Genomic DNA, 25,867 nt, shown 5'->3' on the forward strand with positions numbered 1-25,867 from the left:
GTCTTTCAAAGCTTTCATCAACCATCTAGTTCCTTTCCTTCTGCATTTTCATCTAATCAATCTCCACACATTAAGATTAAGCATGAAACCTTTAACTTTCCTTAATTACATTCATTTGTTGTTGAGTTTTCAGAAGTTATTTTTTTGCTGCTTTTTGTTATTTTGGTTACTTATGGGCATGAAATAAACTCAAAGTTTCTACAAAGCTATGGTCTTATTATTTTACCAAATAAATGACTATTTCTAATGGATATAGCAAAATCAAATTAATACCTAAAAAATATTTAAAATGTAATCAATTCTATTTAAGAAAACTATCATCAAGTTTTTAAAGCAATTAAACATAAAAAAATGTAATCATGTACAGAGCCCCGAATATATAGGCACTTAAAAAAATTTGTGAATGACATTGGAAGCTCGTAGGGCTTGGAATACAATATACCAGAAGGCAAAAGAGCTTAGAATGCAGCCAAGAATGAACTACCCAGCAAGGCTGAATGTCCTCTTCCAGGGAAAAAGATGGACTTTCAATGAACCAGGAAAATTTCAAAGGTTCCTTTTGGAATGGCCAGAGCTGAACAGAAGGTTTGATCTTCAGATACAGGACTCAGGTGAAGCATGGAGATTGGAGGAGAGGGGGGAAATATGAGGGACTTAACGAGGATCAACTGCATGTATAGAAAAACGATACTGATAATATTCATATGAACCATCTCAGTTATTAGAGCAGGTAGAGGGAGCTTTTATAGTTGAAGCACAGGAGAAAGCTGAATTCGAAGATAAAATATGGTGTAAAAATGGAGTCAATAAGAAAAAAGGGAAATGGAATGGGAGAAAGAAAAAGGAGAGGGGAAATCGTCCAAGCTATTTCACATAATAAGATTTTTTTTTTTTTATTACAATGAGCTATTGCAATGATATGGAAGGGGGGAGGCAAGGGGGAATGAGGGAACCTTTTCTCTCATCAGAGATGGCTAGGAGAGGAAACAGCAAATATACTCAATGGGATATAGACATCTGGAGTAAGAAGGAGGGGGGAGCAGGGGGAAGGGGTGGGGATGTAAATAAAGGAGGAGAGGATGGACCATGGTGGGAGAGTGGTCAGATATAACACATTTTCTTTTTTTACTTCTTGCAAGGGGCTGGGATTGGATGGCCTGTCCAGGACCACAGGGCCAGGTGGATTCTGGGCCTAAGGGAGGGTATGGGGGCTCAGGGCTTCTTGGCCCCAGGACCAGGGATCTGTCTGCTGAGCCACTCAGCAACCCTACAGCAGAGTCAGAGTGAAAGGAGAGAGAAAATATAGTACATGCTAGTGGAGAAATAAGAAAGGAGGCAGTTGTGATCAGCAATGGCAACGTTGGAAAAATATGGAAGTAACTTTTGTGATGGACTTATCATAAAGAATGTGATCCACTCACAACAGAGTTGATGGTGTTGGAACGAAGACTGAAACACATTTTTTATAATTATTATTTGGGGGAGGGTGCAGGGCAAGTGGGGCTGGGTGGCCTGCCTGGGGCCACATAGTAGGGTGATCTTTGGGTATCTGGGGCCGGATTCAGACCCAGGTGCTCCTGGCTCAAGGGCCAATACTCTGCCACCCAGCCACCCCTACTATTATTATTATTTTATTTTATTTTGGGTCTTTTTTCTTCTTCTTCTTTTTGGTTTTTGCAGGGCAGTGGGGATTGGGTGGCTTGCATGTCACATGGCTAGGTGATTGTTGGGTTTATGAGGCTGGATATGGACTCGGGTGCTCGTGGCTCCAGGGCTGGTGCTTCGTCCATTGCACCACCTGGCCATACCTACAATTATTACTATTATTTTTTTAATTTTAATTTTTTTCTCCCCCCTTTACTTTTTTGCCCAAGCAAGTCTATCTATATTCATGGGGGGAGGGGTATTTTGTTTACTTGTAAACAAGTATATTTTATTAATGTAAAGAAAAACATTTGTACAAAATGAGAATAAAAAATAAATTAAAAAAAAGTTTGTGAATGAAAGTAGAGTAGAACAAGTTATAAACTGAGATTGAAACAATTTCACTAACAAATATGGATGCAAAAGTCCTAGAGAAAATGTTAGTAAGGAGACAATATGTTACAAAGATATTGTAACCAAGTAGGATTTATGCCAGAAATGCAGTCGGTTTAACAGAAGAAAAACTATTAACATAATTGATCATATCAATAACACAAGTAACAAAAATCATATTTAATAGATGCAGGAAAAGCTTTTGACAAAATACCATTCTCATTCCTATTAAAAACATTTGAAAGCATAGGTATAAATGGATTTTTCCTTAAAATGATAAGAAGCATCCAACTCAAGCCATCATTGGGCATTATTTGTAATGAGAAGCTAGAAGCCTTGCTAATAAGATCAGAAGTGAAACAAGGATGTTCATTATCACCCAAATTATTCAATGAGAAAAGAAAAAGAAATTGAAGGAATCAGAATGGGCAGTGAGGTAATAAAACTATCTCTTTTTGCAGATGATATGAAAATTCTATAGATTCAACTAAAAAGTCAATTGAAGGGGTGGCTAGGTGGCACAGTGGATAAAGCACCAGCCCTGGAGTCAGGAGTACCTGGGTTCAAATCTGGTCTCAGACACTTAATAATTACCTAGCTGTGTGCCTTGCAAAAAACCTAAAAAAAAAAAAAAGTCAATTGAAGCAATAATTTTAGCAAAGTAGCAGGATATAAAATAAACTCACAGAAATCATCAGCATTTCTATATATCACTAAAAAAATCACATAAGAAAAGATAGTAAGCTTAAGACATCATTTAAAATAACTGTAGGCAACATAAAATACCTGAGAGTCTTTTTACCAAAACAAACCCAGGAACTATATGAACACAATAATAAAAAACACTTTTTATATGAAGACAGATTTAAATAATTGGAAAAATATTAATTGTCCGTGGGTAGGCAGGTCAAATATAATAAAAATGACAATTCTACCTAATCTACTCATTCAATTCTATTTCAATTAAACTATAAAAACAATTATTTTATTAAGCTAGAAAAATTATGAGAAAATTCATTTGGAAAAACAAAAGGCCAAAAATCTAAAAGAAATTAATGAAAAAATGTAAAGGAAGGTTTACCAGCTGTTAAACTATATTAAAAGGTAAGTAATTATCAAGACTATTTGATGGCTAAGAAATAGAAAAGTGGAACAAAAGAGACATGCAATACATTAGCAAATGATTAAAGTAAGCTATTTGACAGATGTAAAGATTTAAGCTTTTGGCTAAAAAAATTTGTGGGGAAAACTGGAAAGCAGTTTGGCAGAAATTGGGTATAGATAATACCTTATAACAGTTATCAAGATAAAATCAAAATGACTACCTGATCTAGATATAAAGAGAAATATAATAAGTAAGTTAGAAGACCATGGAACATAAAAGAATTTATGTATAAACAAGAGGTAGAGCGCATTTAAATTAAAAGATTTTTACAAAAAATCAATTTGGTCAAAATTAAAAAGAAATCAGAAAATTGGGAAAATTTGTATAAGGCAGTTTTTAGACAAAAATCTGTTTCCCAAGATGAATGGGGGAAAGGCATAGAATTTATGTGCTCTAAAATATTTATAGCAGTTTTCTTTGTGGTACCAAAGAACTCGAAATTGAAGGGATGCCTATCAATTGGGTAAAGTTAAATAAGTTGTGGTATATCATTGTGATGTAATACAACTGTGCTGTGAGAAATAAGTTTTTTTAAGAAAACATGGCAAGACTAGTATGAAATAATAAAGATTGAAATGAGCAAGATAGAGTACACTGTATACAGTAGCCAAAATATTGTTCAATGACTAGGGCAGCTAGGTGGTGCAGTGGATAGAGCACTGACCCTGGAGTCAGGAGTACCTGAGTTCAAATGGGACCTCAGAAACTTAATAATTACCTAGCTGTGTATGTAGCCTTGGGCAAGCCACTTAACCCCATTTGCCTTGCAAAAAAACACAACAACAACAACAACAAAAAAACACCAAAGACTAACTGTGAATGACTGTGTAGTTCTGAGTAGTATAAATACTCAAATCAACTACAAAGGACCTATGAAGGAAGATGCTATCTACTTCCAGAGGAAAAACTGATAAGTAGAAATATGCATAGTTTGGTTTTTATAAATATGTGTGTATACACATACATTCATATATATGTCAAATGGTGGCTTTCTCTATTGCAATGTGGGAATGGGGAAGTCAGGAGGGAGACAGATCAGAACTTAAAATGTAATAAAAACTCAATAAAAAAGAAAAAGATATTAATAAAACTATATCTTTTATATTTACTATCTAGCTAACATGATTCCACATATCTTTCTCTCAGAGAAAAATTGCACTCATATAATGATGCATTCATTTAGCAAAAGTTATGTTGTTTTTAGGCGTTGCTCAATTTTCAAAAATTCCTCAGCTATTAAACTTGTAAAATTTTGTAGAGTTGCATAGTAACTTCTTTCTAACAATTGTCAAGTTTCAAATTAGCATGAGGTTGGATTTAACTCAAAACGTACCAAAATGCTATTGGAAAAAAACATACAATTTTACAAAACAAATTATTCCTTAACATGTCTAGAAGTACATATTTAAACATTAAATCCAAATATTTGCAAAATTAAATTTTACTTATGTTATAAGTAAACTAAGAAACTGGCACCCACATTGTCATCATAGGCAATAAGTGAAAAAGCATCCACTCAAAATTATAGCTATTAAGTATTCACTGATTAACTTTTTCTGCAAAAAAATTCATTGATACGTTTTATTTTTACATTATTAACATTTCTAGATTATCCTCCATCTATGAAAGGTCTCTTTTAAAAAGCAAAACAATTAGCATTAAAAACAAATAATTCATTGACCTCATCTGACATTTCACATCGATTAGCACCCTCCCACATCTCTATTTTTAAATGAACATAAATCTGTTATTTTTTCTAATTCCTACCTCATTGAAAAGAGAAAAAAAAAGAATTTCTACTGAAAAATATGCAAATATCCATTCATGTGTCTGGCCTCATATATATACATACATACATACATATACATATACATGTATATATACACACACACACACACACACACACACACATATATAAATAAAACTATTGAGGAAATTTGTTTTGCTTCACTCTGGAAAACTAACCATACAATTTGTCATACATATCAAAAGAGAGGAACAAATGATGATTTTTCTCTTGTGTCTACCTCAAACTAGGTTATCCAATAACTAGAGTCTTAAGTGAAGAATCTGTCTAGTAGTTCCACACATATTTGAAGGGCTCAATATTTAATGTCAGCCAGATTCCCATGTGCAGTATCCACTTTGGGCTCCCTTTCCCAACTCTCATTTGAACAGGCAGGTTTGTTTGCAAAACTGACATGCTTTGAGGTGAGGCAAAGGAGGCAGAGTTATGCTTCACTTCTCATTGCAAAGACAGGGGTGGAGGTGGAGGCTGCAAGACACTACAAGAAGCGTATTAAAAATTTATGATTGCACTATTTAACATAAAAGAGAAAAATAGACTACACAGACTATTGAAAAGAGGAACAATAGACCCTAAGAAGTTAATCTACTTAGACTGACTGAATGAAAAATCATTTATTAAGTATTCACTATGTGTTGAGTATGCAAATAAAAAAAGAAAATCTCTGCTCTTAAGGGGTTTACATTCTAATAAGAGATAACACATATAGGAGATGTGCAAGTTGTATGGAAAGGCCCCATGACCTTACAGTACAGCAGAGGGTAATGCAGATTTTTAATGTTACATATGATCTTTTTATATGCAATTATTTACATGTTGTTTTCCCTATTTGATTGTGAAGTCCTTGAGGATAAAGACTGTCACATATAGACCACATTCAGTCGCAAGAATTTTCTTTTCTGGGTTTTCAGTATCTGTGGCTGTTAAAGAAGCAGGGGCCAGGTGAGATCCCCACCAGATTTTCTCTCCTTTCTCAGCTTCTTCTTGCTTAGGCAAAATTATATGCAACATTTAGACCCAGTTTGGGAATGGCAAGACACTGCTGGATAAATGCTCTAATTTTATTAATTATACTTTTCAGCATGAAAGAAAAAAGTCTGAAGACTTTAGGCTCAACATGGATAATGGAATGTGGCAGATGGGGTTGTTATTCCTGAGACCTTGGAACTTATATGTTCATTAGAAACAGTTGGTCAGTATTTGGTGTTAATGGCAGTGGGCCACTGATTGGTAAACAGAGGCATGATCTGAAACTGCTCCACCTGGCCAGGAACAGGATTGCTCTGCAGATGCAGACACAGACACCTGGGACTGAGAGGAAGAGGGTAGGTGCTTGCTCTGTGTGTTCTCCTGATTTACCCTAGCTCTTCCAACCTTATTCATTTACTGCATGTAGATGTTCCTTGTCACACATGGGGAGTGCTCCCCTAAACCCATCCCCCCATCTAGACTATCTTAACACAGTACATGTGCAGTTTATGTGGGAAAGCTTCCTAATAATTGGAACAACTCAAAAGGGGATGAGGTTTGACTCAGAAGCCAGTGGATCTTCACTGGAGATCTTCAAGCAAAGAGACTGATTGAATGCCTGTCAAGTATATTGAAGAGGGGATTTTTGCTTAGGACTGCTTAGACTACATAGTATTTGAGATCTTTTTTTTAAATTTAGATTCTATGGTATTTACCTCTCTGAGTTTCAGATTTCCTCATCCATAAGAGACCAGACTAGATGAGTGCTAAGGTGTCTTCTTTACCCTTTCTTTTTAGGTTTTTACTAGGCAATGGGGTTAAGTGACTTACCCAAGGCAACATAACCAGGTAATTAAGTGTCTGAAGCTGGATTTGAGCTCATGTCCTCCCGACTCCAGGGCCAGTGCTCTATCCACTATGACACCTAGCTGCCCCGTTCTTTCACCTTTAAATTATGAAGTCTGAAAGAGGTAAGCTTAGTAAATAAAAGGAAATACTACTTAAACCAAAGAGTTTTATTCACTTTTCATTAGAAAGAAAAAAGTGGACAGAGTTGGCCTCAGATATACCTGCTTTCAAACTGCTGCCTCCCTCTGATACATACCTGTTGTGTAAAACCAAGAAAATCATGTCCTCTCAATGTCCCTAGCAACTCTCTAAAACTAAAAGCTGCAAAGCAGTTTCAGATCCTGAATTGGAGTTCCACACACATATGAAATCACAGGTCTGGACCTCCCCCAAAATCTTTAAAATTAAATTTAAGGGGGGGGGGCGGCTAGGTAGCAGAGTGGATAGAGCACCGGCCCTGGATTCGGTAGGACCTGGGTTCAAATTCGGTCTCAGACACTTAATAAATTACCTAGCTGGGTGGCCTTGGGCAAGCCACTTAACCCCATTGCCTTGCAAAACCCCCCCAAAAATAAATAAATTTATGGGTGGTAGAACCAGAATTCATTATTGCCAGTCTTTGTGGTTCTCTGACATAATTTTGTAAGAGACTTTGTCAGGTTAATTTTTCTATTTTTGAGTTGCATCTACGCTCAAAGATAATAAAACCCACTTTTATAATTTCTGCATCATGTTGATCAATTTGGCAGCAGCAGCCTTACGCATAAACTTTTAAAAAATAGCAAAAACACAGGCTACCTGACCTCTCTCTACAAAGTGAAAGGATGACCAATACAAAATAAAAATAATAAGCATGTTAAGATTTACAAAGTTTACTTTTACAAATATGATCTCCTTTTATCCTTATAGATATCTAAAACATATACATATAAATATCGAATACATATAAATATATAGTGCATATAAATACATAATACATATATAATACACATAAGTATATAATACACATAAATATATAATGCATATAAATATATAATACATATATAATACACATAAATATATAATACACATAAATATATAATGCACATAAGTATATAATACACATAAATATATAATGCATATAAATATATAATACATATATAATACACATAAATATATAATGCATATAAATATATAACACATATATAATACACGTAAATATATAATGCATATAAATATATAACCTTGTAATCCTTTATCCTTATATCCTTTTTTTTTAGTTTTTTCAAGGCAATGGGGTTAAGTGGCTTGCCCAAGGCCACCCAGCTAGGTAATTATTAAGTGTGTGAGGTCGGTTTTGACCTCAGGGCCTCCCGATTCCAGGGCCGGTGCTCTATCCACTGGGCCCCATAATCTCCTTACATCCTGGGAAGTGTCGGCTGTCCCCCTGGTTCCGGATGAGGGAAGCGAGGTAAACAGACCCGAGTCCATCCGGCTAGTCAGTTTCCGAGGCTGCATTTGAACTCGCGACCTCCCGTGACTTCCGGAACCTGCTCTCGCCCCAGCCCGCGGCGCGCGTGCGCAACAGCTTCGCGGCCCCGTTTCCCCCCCCACCGTGCAAGCGGAGACTAAGGCGCTCCGTCACTTCCGGCTCCGCCACGGAACACATCCGGGTTACGCGAGGCCGTCGCGCCCGCGCCTGGCCTCCCCGCGCCGGCTCGGTCACCGGAGGAGTCAAAGTTGTCGCCAATAAAGTTTTGGTGGTTGCGGTTCGGGGCGCGTCCGGCTCCTCCGTCCGTGCTTCCCGCGGGCGCGCCCGGAGGCTCGGGGCGGGGAGGCATGGCCGGCGGGGGCCGCCGGCAGGTGGGCGTCGGGCGGGGCCGCGCCTCCCGCGCCCTCGGGCTCCGGCTGAGCCGGCGGGCCGCCTCCTGAGCGCGGCCTCTCGCCCCCCCCCCCCCCCCCCCCCCGGGGCGCCGGCTCCATGGCCTCGGCCGGCCCGGCCCCCGGGCCCGAGCTGGTGCAGCTGCGGCGCAAGGTGGAGAGGCTGGAGCAGGAGCTGCGCAGCTGCCGGCGCCAGGTGCGCGACATCGAGAAGGTGCTGCAGCACACGGAGCGCTTGTACCAGGGCGCCGAGAGGTGCAACCAGGAGCTGCGCGCCCAGGTAACCGCCCGCCCGCCCGCGCCCATCTAAAAGCTGCTGACCCTCGCGTCCAGCCCGGGGCAGATCCTGTACTCTGTGCCCCCCACGCACGCACTCGCACAACTTGCACGCTCTCGGCTGTTTGACCCGTTAAGTTGGGCGCCGGATGCTGCCCAGCCCCGGACTTCTGGAACCTCACACTCCACCGGGCATTCCTTCTGTTTCAGGAAAAGGCGAAATTGCTCGAGAGGAAAAACTGAGAGCCGCGTTTCGCTTGTTTATAAAGTGAAAGGCTCTGACGGGCCGGCCGAGGTAGCTTCAAGTCCCGGATTCTATCATGATTCCCTTTTTTTTTTTAGGTTTTCCAAGGTCACACAGCTAGGGCATCATCGTGTCTGAGGCCGGACTTGAACTCCCGACTCCAGCGCCGGGGTTCTATCCGCTACGCCGCCCCGCGTGATTTTTTCTTAAGATTAACATTGTTTGGGGCAGCTAGGTGGCACGGTGCACACCGGCCCTAGAGTCAGGAGCACCTGGGTTCAAATCCGGTCTCAGACACTTAATAACTACCTAGCTGTGTGGCCTTGGGCAAGCCGCTTAATCCCGTTTGCCTTGCAAAAACCTTAAAAAAAAGATTAAAATTGTTTGGGGCAGCTAGGCGGCACAGTGGATAAAGCACCGGCCCTGGAGTCAGGAGCACCTGGGTTCAAATCCGGTCTCAGACACTTAATAACTACCTAGCTGTGTGGCCTTGGGAAAGTCACTTAATCCCGTTTGCCTTGCAAAAACCTTAAAAAAAGAAAGATTAAAATTGTTTGAAAAGCACACAGCCTATGCAGTCTATATTATCCTCAAGTTTGTTGCTTGACTTTTGTACAACTTCTAATACCTTTGAAATCCTAAGACAACATTGCTGAGTTGAAGACATTTAAAAATCCTGCAAACATGGGCATCAGCTGAAATTGTGCCATGTTTTTATGAATTTATATCTGGCTATAGTCTTCTTCTATCTCCTAAACATGACTCACATCCATCCACCCACCCCTCAGTACTTTTTCAGAACACTATTCCCACCTTTAACTTAACTTTTCCCCCTTTCCAACCTGGACCCAATCCTTAGCCTCAGTGTCTGGATCCAACCAATCCTATCACTGCACATCCCTCGCCAAACCTTGACCCTGGATACTTCCACCATTCCTTACTTCTGTGCTATTGAAAAAGCAGAAAGAATAGGCCCTGTAGACTGGGCTCATTATAAACGCATGCTGTGTAACTTTTATTGGGCCTTTGTTGTATCATTGTCACAATCCTTTCATTCCTGTCTGTTTCTTTTTCCTTTAGATGGTCAGCTCAGGAACTCGGAGACTTCTTTTGTATCCCCAGTACTTAGCATGAGCATGGCACCTAGAAGGCACTTAATAAATGTTATACTTAGAAACTTCTTTTTCCCCCTTATCTTCATCTAAAAACCACTTCCAGTTTCTGACAAAATAGGGTGGACAGACACTCTGGCTGAGGCATCCATTCTCTTCAACTTCTCCCTTTGTATTGGTTCCTCCTCTAAAGGCGGCAAAAATGCCTATCTTCCACCACCACTTGTGGTTGGGGTTGGGGAAGGACACATACAGCCCCTTGATTAGAGCCTGCTCTCCACTCAAGCTGTCCTATCTAGCATTCCTCCCTTTTTTAACCAGACTCCCAGAAAAAGTTATCTACACTCTTAATCTTTTATTATTTTCTGTCATTCATTCCTCAGTCCTTTTTACTATGGCTTTCACATTGATCAATTGATCAGTGTTGGGTTTTTTTTTAACTTTTTGAACTATCATTTGACACACTGTTGAATACTTTCTCTCTACACTTTGTTTTCTCTAGGTTTTCAAGACACATTATGACATTCATTCTCCTGGTTCTCTTCCTACTTAATTGCTCCTTTTCACTCTTTTGCTGGTTCATCCTCAATATCACATCTTGGTGCTCCCCAAGTCTTTGTCTTGGGCCATTCTCTGTCTTCCTTTTTTCTTCCTCCTGTAGTCTTGTCACTTTCTCTTTCTTTTTTCTACTCTTCCACTCTCCCTCCTTTTCTCTCTTTCCCCCTCACCTCGTTGTCTCTCCTTTAATTGACTTCAAAATCTGTTTAAATTTCCTCAGTCTCCTGAATATCATCAATTGTCTATTAGTCCCTTTTAACTAGATTATCCTCAAGGCCTCACATCTGTTTTATCTAAATTAGGACTTGTTTCCCAAAACTTCACTTTCTTCCAGACTTCCCTTTTTTCTGTCAAAGACAATACCGTGCTTCATAATCTTATTATCCTGGTTTCCTCATTTTCTCTGAGTCTACATGCCCAGTCAATTCCTTTCACCTGTATCAAGCTTCTAATTGGTCTCCCTGCTTCACATTCCCTAATCCAATTCTTCTATGCTGCTGCCGAAATGATTTTCTAAAAGTGCAGATCTGACCACATCACGTCCTTGCTTAATAAACTCTATGTCTCCCTTTTGACACTAGGATAAAACATGCTTTTAAAGCTCTTTACAACTTGGCTCCTCATTTCTAGCCTAACTGAACACTGTTCCTCCTCCCTTACTCTACAGTTCAGCTATACTGGCCTTTCTCATATATAACCATACATCTCCCATCTCTCATGAGTGCACGTCCTCCCAAACTGTTGTTCAGTCTTTTCAGTTGTGTCCAACTTTCACACTTTGTTATTATTTTCCAAAGAATGTTTATATTATTGATCTTTTCAGCTCAATAAACCAAAGTACATAAGAAGAGGATCAAAGTAAGATGGAGAGTTTCAGAGAGAAGTTTTAGTTTTTAAAATATGTGGTTTAAGTTGGTTTTACACGTATTTGATTAGGAAGTGGTTTTGTCAACATTTTAAGACATACTTGATCAAGAATTTAATATGAGAGATAGCATGAATAATTGAAATGGATGAAGTGCTTCCCCCAAGTTACTTTAACCCTTCATGTCAACTCTCTCTTTCTACTGCCCCTGTTTTTGTGCTTGTAAGTGGCTAAAATTGTGAATTAGCCAAAATTAGGTACTTAAGAGGCAATAAGTGCTCAAAATAGGAATAATCTAAATTGCCTACATATTTGGCACATAATGAAGAATTGATTCTGAATTTTTCATCACTTTTCAAAGGCCACAGAGGTTATTCAGGTAATATGTCATTACCTGCCCTTTGGACAGTTGACAGAACAAAGAGAGCATGACTTGTAGCAAACTAACATTATTTTGTGTTAAAAGCAATATTAGGCCATAACATGAAAAAAGCAACTTTTGATTTTCTCCCTGTCAAATGCCCTAGATATCAGAGTAGAATGCTTAAGAGTTTGTTCAAGGACTTAAATGACATAGGCACATATAGGGTAGTTATATCCCAGTAGCTAACATAGTTTTCTTCTATCAGAGCAGTGGTTTTTAATCTTGAAACTGCTATTTTAAGAAATAAGCTCACAAAAGCATTTAAACTGCATTAATACATTTAATTAAGTACATATTGTCAAGGTTGAAGGGCACTGAGTAATATTACAGATTTAATTGCAATACAGATAGAAATTTGTATTTTTCTAGTTTTGTAATTCTTTATGGAGAACTACTAACCTTTTTAATCTTAGCATCATATTTATAAATCATTTGACATGTTGGTTAGAAAGAATCCATTTAGGGAATTCTTTAATCTCCTTCAATTAGTTAGATACTGATTTCTGTAAGAATTAATACAAGAGATATTAAGAATCATTATATCCAGTTCCTTGGATTAAATAGGAAAGATGAAAGAAACTCAGTGTTAGCTCTGTATACTTAAAAAAAAACAAACCTAACAGCTTTTGTCAAGAAAAACAGTTACTGATAGTTATGTAGAATGTTGTCTGTAATTGGTTAAAAGTATCTTTTTTTTTTTTTTAAAGATAGTCCTTTGTTTTCTTTCAGGTAGAAGAGCTCAGTAATGAAATCCATTCTAGGAAAAAAAAAGAAAGTACCAAGTCTGATGTAGAAGTCCAAACAGACGACTATATTCCTTGGTCAACCTCAGGTATTTAGTAATGTTTTGTTCTTCATTTTCAAAGAAGATCACAACATCAGGGAATGTTGCCAAGAGCTGCATGTGAATTGAATTTGAGTGAGGGGAATGCTGTGCTAAGTTACCAGCCTCACTTTCTCCTCCAGAGCCATTCGGTTCAGATATGAATTAGGACAACTGGAGATGGCCCAGGATATGAGATAACCAGGGTTAAGTCACTTGCCCAACATCACACAAATAGTTTGAGGCAAGTGTCTGAGGCTGGATTCGAAGTCTCATCCTCTTGATTTTAAGGCTCTATCCACTGTGTCACCTAGGGTTATCTTTCTTTAAATTTAAAATAAATAAGTATCTGGTAGAATTTTTTGTCCTGTTCAGTTCAATACAGTGAGCTAATTCCAATAAGTCAGAAAACCCTTTGAATGGAAGTTATTGGCATGTGCTGTGCTTAATATAGGAATGTGTTGCTGATAAAATGTCATCAGGAGAATTATTTTAAATTATGTTTTTAGTAGTGGTGATGATTGATGGATCTAAGCCATCTACCTTCTCACACGAGCCTTTGTATAACAAAAAGATGTATCTGTGATGTTTTTGAGATTAGTGCAATAATTTATGTGAGTAGTGTGGAGTATTTACGCAGTGCAAAGCTTACTGTCTCTTATGGGATGCTGTCCATCCTCTTGGCCTCATTAGCACCATAGCCTCAGTAAGTCTAAATAGAGGATCAGTGATCCTGACTGATTTTTAACTGATCTTTTCCTCAAATAAACCGTCTTGTCTAACTTATCTGAACTGCTAAATTCCTAGGTTCATATCTGTAGGTATATGAGCTTCAGTTCAAAGAGCTCACACTTAATAAACTTGCCATTTAACAAGTGTTTTCTTTCCAACAACCCTATGAAATAGCTGGTATATAGCCAGAATGTACAGTTTCATACTAAGCAGAGAAGCTGAAACTCAAGCCTGATTCTTGTTGTTCCAAGTGTGATGTTCTTCCTTCTGCATCATGTAAAAGTGCCTTATTGGGCAGACCAAACTTTTCTACCCAGTCTTCCTGTTATTGTCATAGTGAGGAGAGAGAGCAAGGAGTCTGTATAGAGAGTAAGTGGTTGCTAAAGGTTATTTATAATAGAGTTTACCTTAATACTTCTTTCTTTTCATCTTTCTCAGACAGTTCCCTTTTTTAAAAGTTTTAAAGCTAAGATACTAGAGATACCTGGAAAGAGATTTGTTATTGAAAATTGATTTGAATATTATATGGAAGTTTTTAAAGTACATTATATGGGTAATAGAAATCAATGTGGTTATAATTTAATAACATTGTTTTTTGAGGGTCCTTCATTGATTACAAAATACTATGAAAATATAATGTCCTTTCTGACCTGCCTAATATAATTTACTTTACTTTTGCTACAGATTATTATTATCAGACATACTATCAGAATGTTAGTCCTCCAGATGAGGGGTCTGAACATCCACTTGAACAAAATCAAAAGCATGAAGAGCCCAATCATAATTCTACAGACCCATTACATAGAGAGAATGAGGGTCATACTGACATTGATACAACAGAAAATGCTAAATATGAACAAGAGGATAATTTTACCCCCAGTTCACAGGTAATAGACTTGCAAAATTCAAACTGTTACTACGTGGTATTTTTTTTTCACTTTGTAAGTTCATTTCTAACTGAGAATTTCAATATTATAAAATAGGTGAAACTAGACTTTAAATAATCATAAATGAAAGCAAAGTATAGAAATCCTTGGGCAGATAGATAAAGAATTTCTTAGATGTGTATTTTTTTATCTGTATGTCATATACTACAAAAATTTATGATGTAACATTATTACATCACCTGCTTTAAATATTTTCTTATGCAAATTTCTTTAGTAGTTATGGTCATATAAGGGAAATAACTTTCAAAAGTAAAAAACCGAGGAAATTTTAATTATGAAATAAAAAATACATTTTTGAAGGTAACAGTTCCATTTATTTTTACCTTCAGGATCTATTATTTGCTATTCTGCTTCTTATTGATCTGAGAAATAAAAAAAGATACCTAACTAATTGGTGGTGGCTTAACATTGGTTATTCAGTAATTATCACATACTAACTTTGAACTTCTTCAAAACTGGATCATATTTGAATAGAATACCTTAAAGAATTAAAAAGCCATCCTCATTGAATATTGAAGTCTCAGTCACCTTCAGTAGAGCTTTTCTCATGTTACCTGAGTCATATTGTTTTTAATCATTTTTTCAGGGTCAAAACCTATTTATGCTTATCTCTTGGTCCTCTTCAGGATACCTTTTGTCTCATTTCATTCAGTTTTTACTCCCCCAGGAAGCTGAAGATGTAGTAGGAACAGAAAATGCCGAATTAGATGGTTCATCATTAGCTGAAAGTTTGAGAGCTGCTGCAGAAGCTGCTGTATCACAAACTGGATTTAGTTACGATGAAAGTACTGGATTATATTATGATCACAGCACTGGATTTTACTATGATTCTGTAAGTCCTTCAAAATCTTTTCTTTACTGTTGTATACTGTTTTCTGGTTTTAATCATGTTTAAATCTAAGTTCAAAAGAAAAAGAAACTTGCACTTTTTAAACTTCTCGGAATTATTTTGTTTGTTTTTGCAAGGCAGTGGAGTTAAGTGACTTGCCCAGGGACACACAACTAGGTAATAAGTGTCTGAGGCCAGATTTGAACTCAGGTCCTCCTGACTCCAGGACCAGCGCTCTATCCACTGTGTCATCTAGTTGCCCCCAACTTCTCAGAATTATTGAAGCGCATTGAGAGATTATAGAATGTTCCAGAATTTTCGTTCATTAGAATAAATATAATTGTGTTTGTTGTAGAATTTTTTTGTTCAATGTTTGTCACTTCATTTTTGCCATTTATATTCCATTTTTATATAAATAATGTACAAAAATATTAGAATTTTTAAGAGTTTTTAATAATTATATTGTTGCAAGAAGAGTGAACATTTTGGGTACATAAATTTATATTCCAAGTATTTTCAAAAGAATTTTTTTTTAAATTACTATAACAATAGGCTGAAAAGGGGGGAAAAAAAGGGAAAAAAACCCTGTTAGATGGAAAATAACCAAGTGGGACCTGTATTCAAGTTTCATGATAAATTATTTTTTATTTGTATAAATCCATATCCAAGTACTAGTTATCTTTCTTTTAAAAATCTCAGTAATCCTTTTATTTATTATTAGCAAACACATATATTAGCATGTAAGCATGTCACATTTTATTAATTTATGTCTGTGTTCATTTTCAATAAATGAGAAAACAGAAGCATAGAATATATCATTAATTATACCAGAAAAATAATTTGAGTTCTTTATTTTCAGTGTTGTGTTACTTCACTGAATTATGCTGCCTTCTGATTTTTTTTACATGATTTGATAACATCAGTGATATAGCTCATACTTTCACATTCCTTCAGTCAATGTGACTTGCTAAGAAGGAAAGTGTGGGGATAGTCTCCAACAAGGCAGCTGGTTTTTTTTTTTTAAGATTCTTTTTTATTTAGAATTCCAAATTCTCTCCCTCCCTGTAACCTTTCCCCCACCTATTAAGAAGGCAAGTAATATGAAATTCACTCCCTCCCCAAAGGCAAGAAAAATAAGAAAAAGTGAAAAAATATGCTTCATTCTTTACTCAGAATTCATCAATTCTCTATTTGGAGATGGAAGCATTTTTCATTGAGAGTCCTTTAGAATTATCATCGATCAGAGTAGCTAAGTCTTTTCTCAGTTGGTCATCATTACAGTATTGCTGTTTATTTGTACAGTGTTCTCTTGGTTCTGCTCACTTCCATCTTGCATCAGTTCATATAAGTCTTTAGAGGGGTTTTTTTGTGTTTTTTTTTTTTTTTTAGATTTTTGCAATGCAAATGGAGTTAAGTGGCTTGCCCAAGGCCACACAGCTAGGTAATTATTAAGTGTCTGAGACCGGATTTGAACCCAGGTACTCCTGACTCCAAGGCCAGTGCTCTATCTACTGTGCCACCTAGCCGCCCCTTTAGAGGTTTTTCTGAAATTATCCTGCTTATCATTTCTTACTATACAATAATATTCCATCACAATCTACCACTTGTTCTACCAATCTACCACCAACTTGTTCTGCTATTTTCCCCAGTTGATGGACATTCCCTCAATTTCCAGTTTTTTGCTACCACAAAAAGAGCTGTTAAATATTTTTGTATGTATAGGTCCTTTCCACTTTTCTTTGATCTCTTTGTAATACAGTTGCATAATGGTGTCATTGCTGAGTTAGAGGGTATGCATAGTTTTATAGCCCTTTGGTCTATGATAGTTCTATATTGTTTTCCTGAATGATTGAACCAGTTCACAATTCCATCTAATAGTGTTATATGTCCCTATTTCCCCCCACATCTCTCCATCATTTGTCTTTTTCCTTTTCTGTCATGTTTGCCAGTCTGATAGTACCTCAGAGTTGTTTTAATTAACGTATTTTTAATCAGTACTTATTTATTTAAATATATACCTATATTTAAAAATATTAATTTTACCTTTTTATATTGTAAGTTTAATCTTATTTAAAATGTTAGTGATGTAGAGCATTTTAATATTGATAACTTTGATTTCTTTTGAAAACTATCTGTTAATGACCTTTGGCTCTTTTTCAACTGAGGAAAGGTTTATTTCATATTTTAAAAATATGAGTTAAAATAGAACGTAAACTTGCATCTGGGAGTATAGAATATTCTCAGGTGGCAGCTAGGTGGCACAGTGGATAGAGCACTGGCCCTGGAGTCAGGAGGACTGGAGTTCTAATCCGGCCTCAGACACTTAATAATTACCTAGCTGTGTGACCTTGGGCAAGTCACTTAACCCCATTGCCTTGAAAAACAAACAAATAAATAAGAAGTGTCACATAAGGCTTAGGGGAAAAAGTACTATTAAGATCAAGGAGAAGGGGATCTCAAGGCAAAATTCAAAACCTGGGTCTTCTACTTCCTAGCTCTGTGGCTTTAGAAGAATTAGTTGCCCTTTTGGGTCCTCTATTTCCTAATTTATAAAATGAAGGTGTTGGATTCACGACTTCTAAGGTGTCCTTCAGATGTACATACATAATCATATCCTGATTGAAGGGACCATGGATGAAACTTTTCTCTGTATCTGAAAGATTCCAGAAATAGGCTTCCTATCACCATAATCAAGCTCATCCCTGATTATACTTTGTAGTAGAATGAGAAAGCTAATCCCTTCTTCCTAGTAGACCCTATTTAGCTACTACCTAGCATTGTGACTTTAGATTACACATTGAAACCTCACTTTCCTTATCAGTAAAATGAAGAGATTGTAATGGATTTTTTTAAAAGTTTTTCTCTAATTCTAAAAATTCTTTACTTTCAGGATAATATTATAATAATCTTATGATTAATTTGGAGCAATTTCTGGGGAAACCACCTTAAAACCTCTCTCTCAATCTGACTGCCAAAACCTTTCATTTCAAAGTTATAATAAGATATATATATATATATATATGAAATGGAAATGACTGAAATTCAAAATATTAACAGTTATCAGGTATAAATGATGACATTAAGGTCTTTTTCCTCTTTTAATGGGAATGAGATCTACAGAAACCTCAGAGGAATAAAGTTTTATACAAAGGGGAGAAAAGTGTACAGAATGCAGAAACCAGCAAACTGGAAGATCAACTTAGCCAAATGTTGGCCAAATAATAGCAGTACTTAAAATTATTTTTGCTCATGAGTTGTGTGCACGTTGGTGCCTGTTAACTGGAACATTACATTGAGCGAATAATTTTGACCAACATTGTTACTTCACAGGATTTATGAAAGTTTTTGTTTTGTTAGACTTTATTAAAAGGAGCTTCATTCACAGAGGATTCATTCTTTGAGGTATCACTGTCCACTTGCTTGAATTTACAACCTTAAAAACATTTAAATTTAAGGAAGAATATCATATTAGAACTATTGTAATTCCATATTATCTTTCATTATTTTTAGTGTCTCACTAAAACCAATTACATTTTAAAGAGATCAATGACCTCATTTCTAACCTTGTGCCATTATAATTATATCATTCCCTGTTCTAATGTTACAAACAGGATTTGACTTCAAGCATGAATTATCCATAAGGAATAACTATTATCATGAATAGTGTTGAAAATAACCAAATATTTTAATATTTGTGCTTAGAATTCCAAGTAGAATTTTTTCTTTAGTATTTTACAATCTTTTATTTATATTTCAAAATAAATTGTAGCAAAATAGATTACTCAATGTGTTTTAATGTCCTCACTATTCTAAAACCCAAGGTAAATAAAGTTTAATATGCTTTAAAATTCTGTTTGAACACACACCTAAAGTAAAATTTTGAGGACCCATTTTTGCTGCATACTTTATACACAAAAGAAATTATTTTAGTGTAGAAAATATAAAGAAAAATGTTTTCTTTGCTTCTCTTAGACATTGGGGGGCTAGTAGTTAAATTCTAATGATTTGAACTCAAAAATTAAACTTTTCTGTGGATATGCATTGAACATTTGGGAGACTGAGCTAAATTTTTGAGCAATAAGGAGAGCCTGAATGAACCTTGAAATTTCAACCTTCCCTAGGCTGATATGAGCGAGAGTAGTAACCTGGTCCATGTAGGAAAAAAAAAGTTGTTCTGAGTGACCAAGGATATCTGAGCACTGTGATCCAGGTGGCCCTATCCTATTGTATAAGTTATGAGTTACACTATTAATACATATTTCACTGTGATCATTTCTTCTTACTGATACAGAAGATAAATCTTTCGTACCTGAGCAGTCAAAGTTTTGTAAGAAATAGTAGTCAAAAATAGCTTATCACCTATTGGCTCACCTTTGGGGGGATGGTTTTGTCTGGCCAGGTATTGTCTGGTATTTGAATGAAAACCTGCCACGGGGTCCATATTTCTTTCCACCTTGGTGAAACCTGTGAATACTTAACATATTCACAAATTGATGTTTATGAAATTGATGCCTGTCTCTCTCTCTCTCCTTCCTGCCACAGATTTTCTAATTTTTGAGAAAAGACTCCAATAATACTGTTAGTTTCCATTACAGTATTTCATGGTCAGTTAATCTTTTAAAATGAAATAGAAGTCCTCAATCTTGATGACAGTCTTTCTAAATTTTCCATAGTCTTCAGCTAAGGATTTGAGGCGATACAGGGTTTTTACATTCACTGCATAAGGTAGTAGATGTAGCACTAGGATTAGTCTGAAAACCGAGTTTTGCATGCAATCATTGATGTTTACTAGCAGTGACCTCAGACATACCGTGACATTTCTCAGAATGTTTTTTTAACGTGTAAGATGGAGGTGATATTTTTACCACCTACATTGTCACTATTCTGAGTCTCTGATTCTATTGGCATGTATTCTTGACTTTTTTTGTAAATAGAAAGGTAAATACTTGTATTTATAATATCAGATCGACAGGATTGTGTGATTATGACAACAAAACTGGTGTGGCTTCAGTCATAGTCTTATTTTTATTCATTTAGGTTCCCCTAGAAAAGCTACTAGGGAAAACCAAAATCTTAATTTTAAAAAGAAACCTGAAAATAGATAAATCAAGAAGAGAAGAGCCTCCTGCAACTTTTAACAATATCAACTATGAAAAAAAACCAAAGGGTTTTTGTTGTTGGGAGTTTTTTTGGGGGGGGGTGCCAGACAATGGGGTTAAGTGACTTGCCCAAGGTCCCACAGCTTGGCAATTACTAAGTGTCTGAGACCAGATCTGAACTCAGCTCCTCCTGACTCCAAGGCTGGTGCTATATCTACTGTGCCATCCAACTGCCCCCAAAACTGAAGATTATTTTAAAGAGATTCAGTTAGTCATAAAAGATGAAGTATTCAAACAAGCATATTACTTTGAAGAATTAGGAATTCATTATTTTTTAGTTGATTCTGTTTTTATTATTACTAAATTGTAACCTTAACACAAGAATATTTCTATTTCTTAGGCTCTACAGGTAGAAGAAATACAGTATCAGTAATAGATAGGATTTTTTGTTTCCCCCCCCGAGCCTAAAACTGTGCAGATGTCAGATTTTTAACTTCTCCATTTCCCATAAAAGTACAAAGCAAATGCGGTGAAGAAATTCAGTGTATTGTGAATGTGTTAAGAAATGCCTAGTGTAATAGATGTGTCATTTGATTGTTGTCACATTGAACTATTAATAGGAAAAATGGAAGCATTTCTGCTTCAGTTTTATATTTTAAGTGTTTATTTTGTTTGAATATCATTAATTTTTTACTCTTGATATGTAAAAATGACTCATAAGAAAATATACATTAGATTGAATCACTAGTTGTCTTCTGCTAATACAAATTTTCAGCAGAGAACAAAAAATTACTAATTTTCCTTAAATGATTGTTTATCAAGGCTAAATTATTAGATTTAGACTTTTTTGTTAGTCATATGAGAATCAATTTTAATCTTGAATATGTGGCAAATTAGCACTTTCTGGGACTCATTTTTATGGTTTCATACTACAAATCAGTCATAGAATTTTCAATGTGGTCTTATTTTCCTTTGGTTATAGCCAGCCCTGGGGGAGGCGGTGTATACATGTGTCTATAATCAATGCAAAAGGTTTTACAGTTACTTTTAAACCATAATCTGTCAAAACTCAAATGTCACTTTGTAAGTGAAGGCACAGTTTTTAAATTCTTTCATTATAAAAATATTAAATTTGGGGGCAGCTAGGTGGCATAGTGGAAAGAACACCAGCCTTGGAGTCAGGAGGACCTGAGTTCAAATGTGACCTCAGACACTTAATAATTGCCTGGCTATGTGACTTTGGCCGAGTCACCTAACCCCATTGCCTTAAATAAATAAAAAAAATTAAGAAAAAATATTAAATTTTATCAAGACTATTGTTCTTAGTTTCATGAGTTATTTACTGAAAGTTTGACGGTCTCGTCATTATCTTCTTAAGTACATTGTAACTTTTTTACTATTAAAAAGGTTTTTTTTAACTATAAAGGATAGATGCATATTTTGTGAAATTGAGACTTTTAGAGGTTGAACCTGGCAGATCATATGGAATAACACAATTATAGAATTGGAAATCATACATTAGTCTTTTGGAGAGAAGGGATGAGATTACTTGTTTTGAATTGTGCAGTTATTGCACAGTATAGCATATAAGTATTTCAGGAAGCTATGAAAATGTACAATATTGGGCATATTTATTGGTATTTATGTTGTGCTTAATATTCCTTGAATTACTAACTTTTTACATTAATATAACTCATTGTTTTTTTTGTCTTCTTTGAAAGGAAAATCAGCTGTATTATGATCCTTCTACTGGAATTTATTACTACTGTGATGTGGAAAGTGGTAGATATCAGTTTCATTCCCGAGTAGATTTACAGCCCTACCAGACTCCCACCACTCAACAAAATAAAGATAAAAAAGGGAAAAAGAAAAGGAAAGATCCAGATTGCTTTACAACCAATGAAGAAAAGGTATTTTTTCATATACAATCTTATAAAATAAATATTATATAATTATTATATTTACACCTAAAATTATAAAGAAATCACTAAATTATAAAAAAAATCACTAGCTATGTGAATTCAGACCATAATCTTGAGAATCTTATTAAAAATTACATAAAATTTTGATAGGATAAATGTGGACTTGTTCACTAGATTCTGGCTACTGAACTTCAAGGCTCAAAATATATGCCATCTTCTCCATGAAGTCTTCTCTGACACCGAGGTAAAAGATATCTCTCTCTCTCTCCTCAAATTAGCCATAGAACATTGCCTGAACTTCTCCTTTGAACTATCTCTTTCTCCTCTATGTTATTGCAATTTGTATATTTGCCTCTTCCATTAAATTAATATTCTTAGAAAGCATAGCCAGTGTCATATCTGTCCAAATAGCAGAGGGCCTTATACATAATAGGTGCTTAATGTGTTTGTTGTAATGAATTGAAATTAAGAAAGCTATTTTTAGGACAAATAAGCCTTGCCTTAAGTAGTTATTAACAAATATAACCTCTGTAATGACAAGTTATTTGTACAGGCTAAAAATATTAATAGGTTCAAAGAAAAAAATATATAGATCTCTGGTTAATCAATTTTTAATGATCAAAGGGCAGTTAAGGATTCATTCTCTTAACATTTGAATGTGGTTTCATAAGGAGATGATAAATGAACAAAGTTATCTCAGCCTAAATAGTTTGCCAAATATACATTCTATCCTAAAATTCTTCCCCAAATATCAGCCCAGCTCAATCCATTTTGAATCTTTATTTTTCACTTTGATTATGCGTTTATTCATTTATTTGTTCCCAGTTCTCTCTTTCACCTCCCTTTGAATTCCTGACTTTTCTCAGGTTTCAGCTGAAGTTTCCACCCTTTACAAGAAGCCTTTCCTAGTCTTCCTTAATCTGCATGCCTTAAGTTTTGGATTATCATCAGTTTACCCTGTATTTATTTGTTTTTACGTATTTACTTGCATGTGGTCTCCCATTAGGCTGTAAACTTCTTGTTCAGGGATGACTAGTAATTCTGATGTGAGGGCAGCCTCTCTGGTTACCTAAAGCTTAGTGCACATCTGGTACATAGTAATATGTGTGCCAACAATAAGTGATTGTTGCCTTAAACTTATTACAGATTTTAAGTTTTCTACACAAACTTATTAGAGATGAATCTTTCTCAGTAGAGGCAGCATTTACAAAAACAAATTATCAATGACATTTATCCACTATCTATCTACTTCTGTAAAGGAAAAGAGAAGGGAGAAGAAATAAGGTTTTAAAAGTTGCAGCCCAACTTATACAAATTTAAAGTCATTATCCCATAAGTTTCCTAATTTCTCCTATCATTTAAAAGGCATCAAGGATTGGAAATAATCAGATCAGTTTCTGAACCCCTAAGTTAACAGTTGTCATCGATTTTCCTCTTCTTTCTACATGTTAACAATAGGGCTTTGTTTCCTTTAGGGAATTCAGTTGTACCTTTTCCAATTTTTTTTTTTTTTAAGAATCAATATCTAAACTCAATTAGATTGACTAGTTGTTGTTTTCTGCTAATATAAATTTTCAGCAGAGAACAAAAAAATTTAATCATTTCCTTTAAATGATTGTTTATCAAGACTAATTTAGATTTGGACTGTTTTTTGTTGGTCATATTATTGAGAATTTATTTTAATCTTGAATATGTAGCAAATTAGCACTTTCTGGGACTCATTTTATACTTTCATACTGCAAATTAGCCATAGAATTTTCAGTGTGTTTTTGGGTTGGACAGCCCTGGTATAGAGTCAAAATGAAGTTTCTGTGGTTTCTTATTCTGAAAAAACAAAGAACATATAAGCTTCTGCTATATATTGAAGCATAAGAAATGGAAGCATGAGAAGAAGGAATGGGAAATTGGTGAATATAGGTGACTTTAGGACTTATTTTTAGGTCAAACATAAATCATATGAAGCTTCAAAATTTCTAAGGTAGACAAATCAGATTATATTCCAAGAGGATTAGAACTAGTTCTTCTCTTCTGAAAAGTTATGTGCTAAGTTATATACATATATACAATAATTTTCTATTTATCCTGTCTAGCAGTCTTAACCTTCTGGATCATAGCCTTGAACCTGGAAACAAGAAAAGTTTCTTAACTCACAAAGACATTGTGCTATATCCAATCCAAGAGACCCTCATGCTCTTGCTCAAAATTGAGTCTTACTTAACTATCAGTTCTTATAAACTTAATTATCTGTCTTCTAGCTCACCTCATATTAGAAGTAGCATAGGAAGGTGAATGCTGCTATCAGTAGCCTAACTGGGGTACAGTGAGAAGTGGTAACGTAACAGTTTAAAGGAAGGACTTAAAAAAGCAACTTATTAGAGAAGCATCACAGGGTGTATGAGAGCAAAACAAGTAGACCTTGCCTCACTAGCCCTTGAGCATAATATGCTTTTATAGAACATTATTATATTCTTTATAATAAGCCCAAATCATCAAGAAAAGATGAAATCATCTATATCTTGTTCTATTTAAAGATGGCAAGAAATAATATTCCTTTAAAAATGATTTAGGTTTTAAAAGTATTGATAATTGTAGCTAAAAGCAAAAGTTCCAGCAGATGGGGCTAATACAGCACGAAAGAGAACTTTGTCAAACAAACCTCTCTTTCCAGAAAAGGAAGTTCAGGCTTTTCCTTCTTTAAAAGTAGTGTCCAGAGAGGATTATTTAACTAGAACATTTTTTTTAATTTTGCCCATTTTTTCCTTCTTTTATAATTTTATCTAAAATTTTCAAGGAGCGGAATTAAATTTTTGTTTCTAAAAGCGTTTTTTTAAATAGAATGTGATATTTCCATATAGGAAAAAAAAGCTGTCTATGGATGGATATAAATGGTTCAAAGAGGCAGCCCCATGTAAGTGGATTGAAGGAAGACAGTCACAGATTTTTTTCTGATATATAACTGGTCATGTGACCCTAGGCGATTCATCAAACTTTTTTTGCTTTAGGCAAGTCTCTACAACCATCATTTGTAGAGCAATTGCTTATCTCCATTGAAAGAGAGTTTTCTCAATGAAAGTTCCCTATATTGAAATGAAAGGTCACTGTTACTAGGAATTAGAAAAAGGACTGGATTTAGAATTGGAAGAAATGAATTTGAAGTCCCAGTTCTTATACTGACTATGTATATAATGGGTGGTAATTTTGTGCTTTTTGAGGGTCTGTTTCCACTTTACAAAAAAGGAAATAATAGTTGTACAACAACCTACCTTACAAAATTGTGGGGATAGCATTTTATAAACATTAAGGCACTATATCAGCATGAGTTTTAGCATTGGTATTTGTTGTACTGTGA

General features: G+C 35.7%; 1 protein-coding gene across 2 annotated transcripts in view; it reads left to right on the plus strand.

Moving 5' to 3' along the window:
• The first annotated feature begins 8,755 nt into the window (after positions 1–8,755).
• The window catches only part of AGGF1 (angiogenic factor with G-patch and FHA domains 1), a 57,422-nt gene continuing 40,310 nt past the window's right edge, over positions 8,756–25,867 (plus strand). Inside the window, exons 1-5 of one of the 2 annotated variants that reach the window (XM_074204101.1) lie at positions 8,756–8,967; positions 12,896–12,998; positions 14,406–14,608; positions 15,321–15,500; positions 22,318–22,506. In XM_074204101.1, the coding sequence (XP_074060202.1) occupies positions 8,788–8,967; positions 12,896–12,998; positions 14,406–14,608; positions 15,321–15,500; positions 22,318–22,506 (855 nt within the window). In that variant the 5' untranslated portion in view covers positions 8,756–8,787. The remainder of the gene's footprint in view (positions 8,968–12,895; positions 12,999–14,405; positions 14,609–15,320; positions 15,501–22,317; positions 22,507–25,867) is intronic. The other variant, XM_074204102.1, reaches the window with a different exon arrangement.

Source organism: Macrotis lagotis, chromosome X (assembly GCF_037893015.1).
Source record: "Macrotis lagotis isolate mMagLag1 chromosome X, bilby.v1.9.chrom.fasta, whole genome shotgun sequence".
NCBI lineage: Eukaryota > Metazoa > Chordata > Mammalia > Peramelemorphia > Peramelidae > Macrotis > Macrotis lagotis.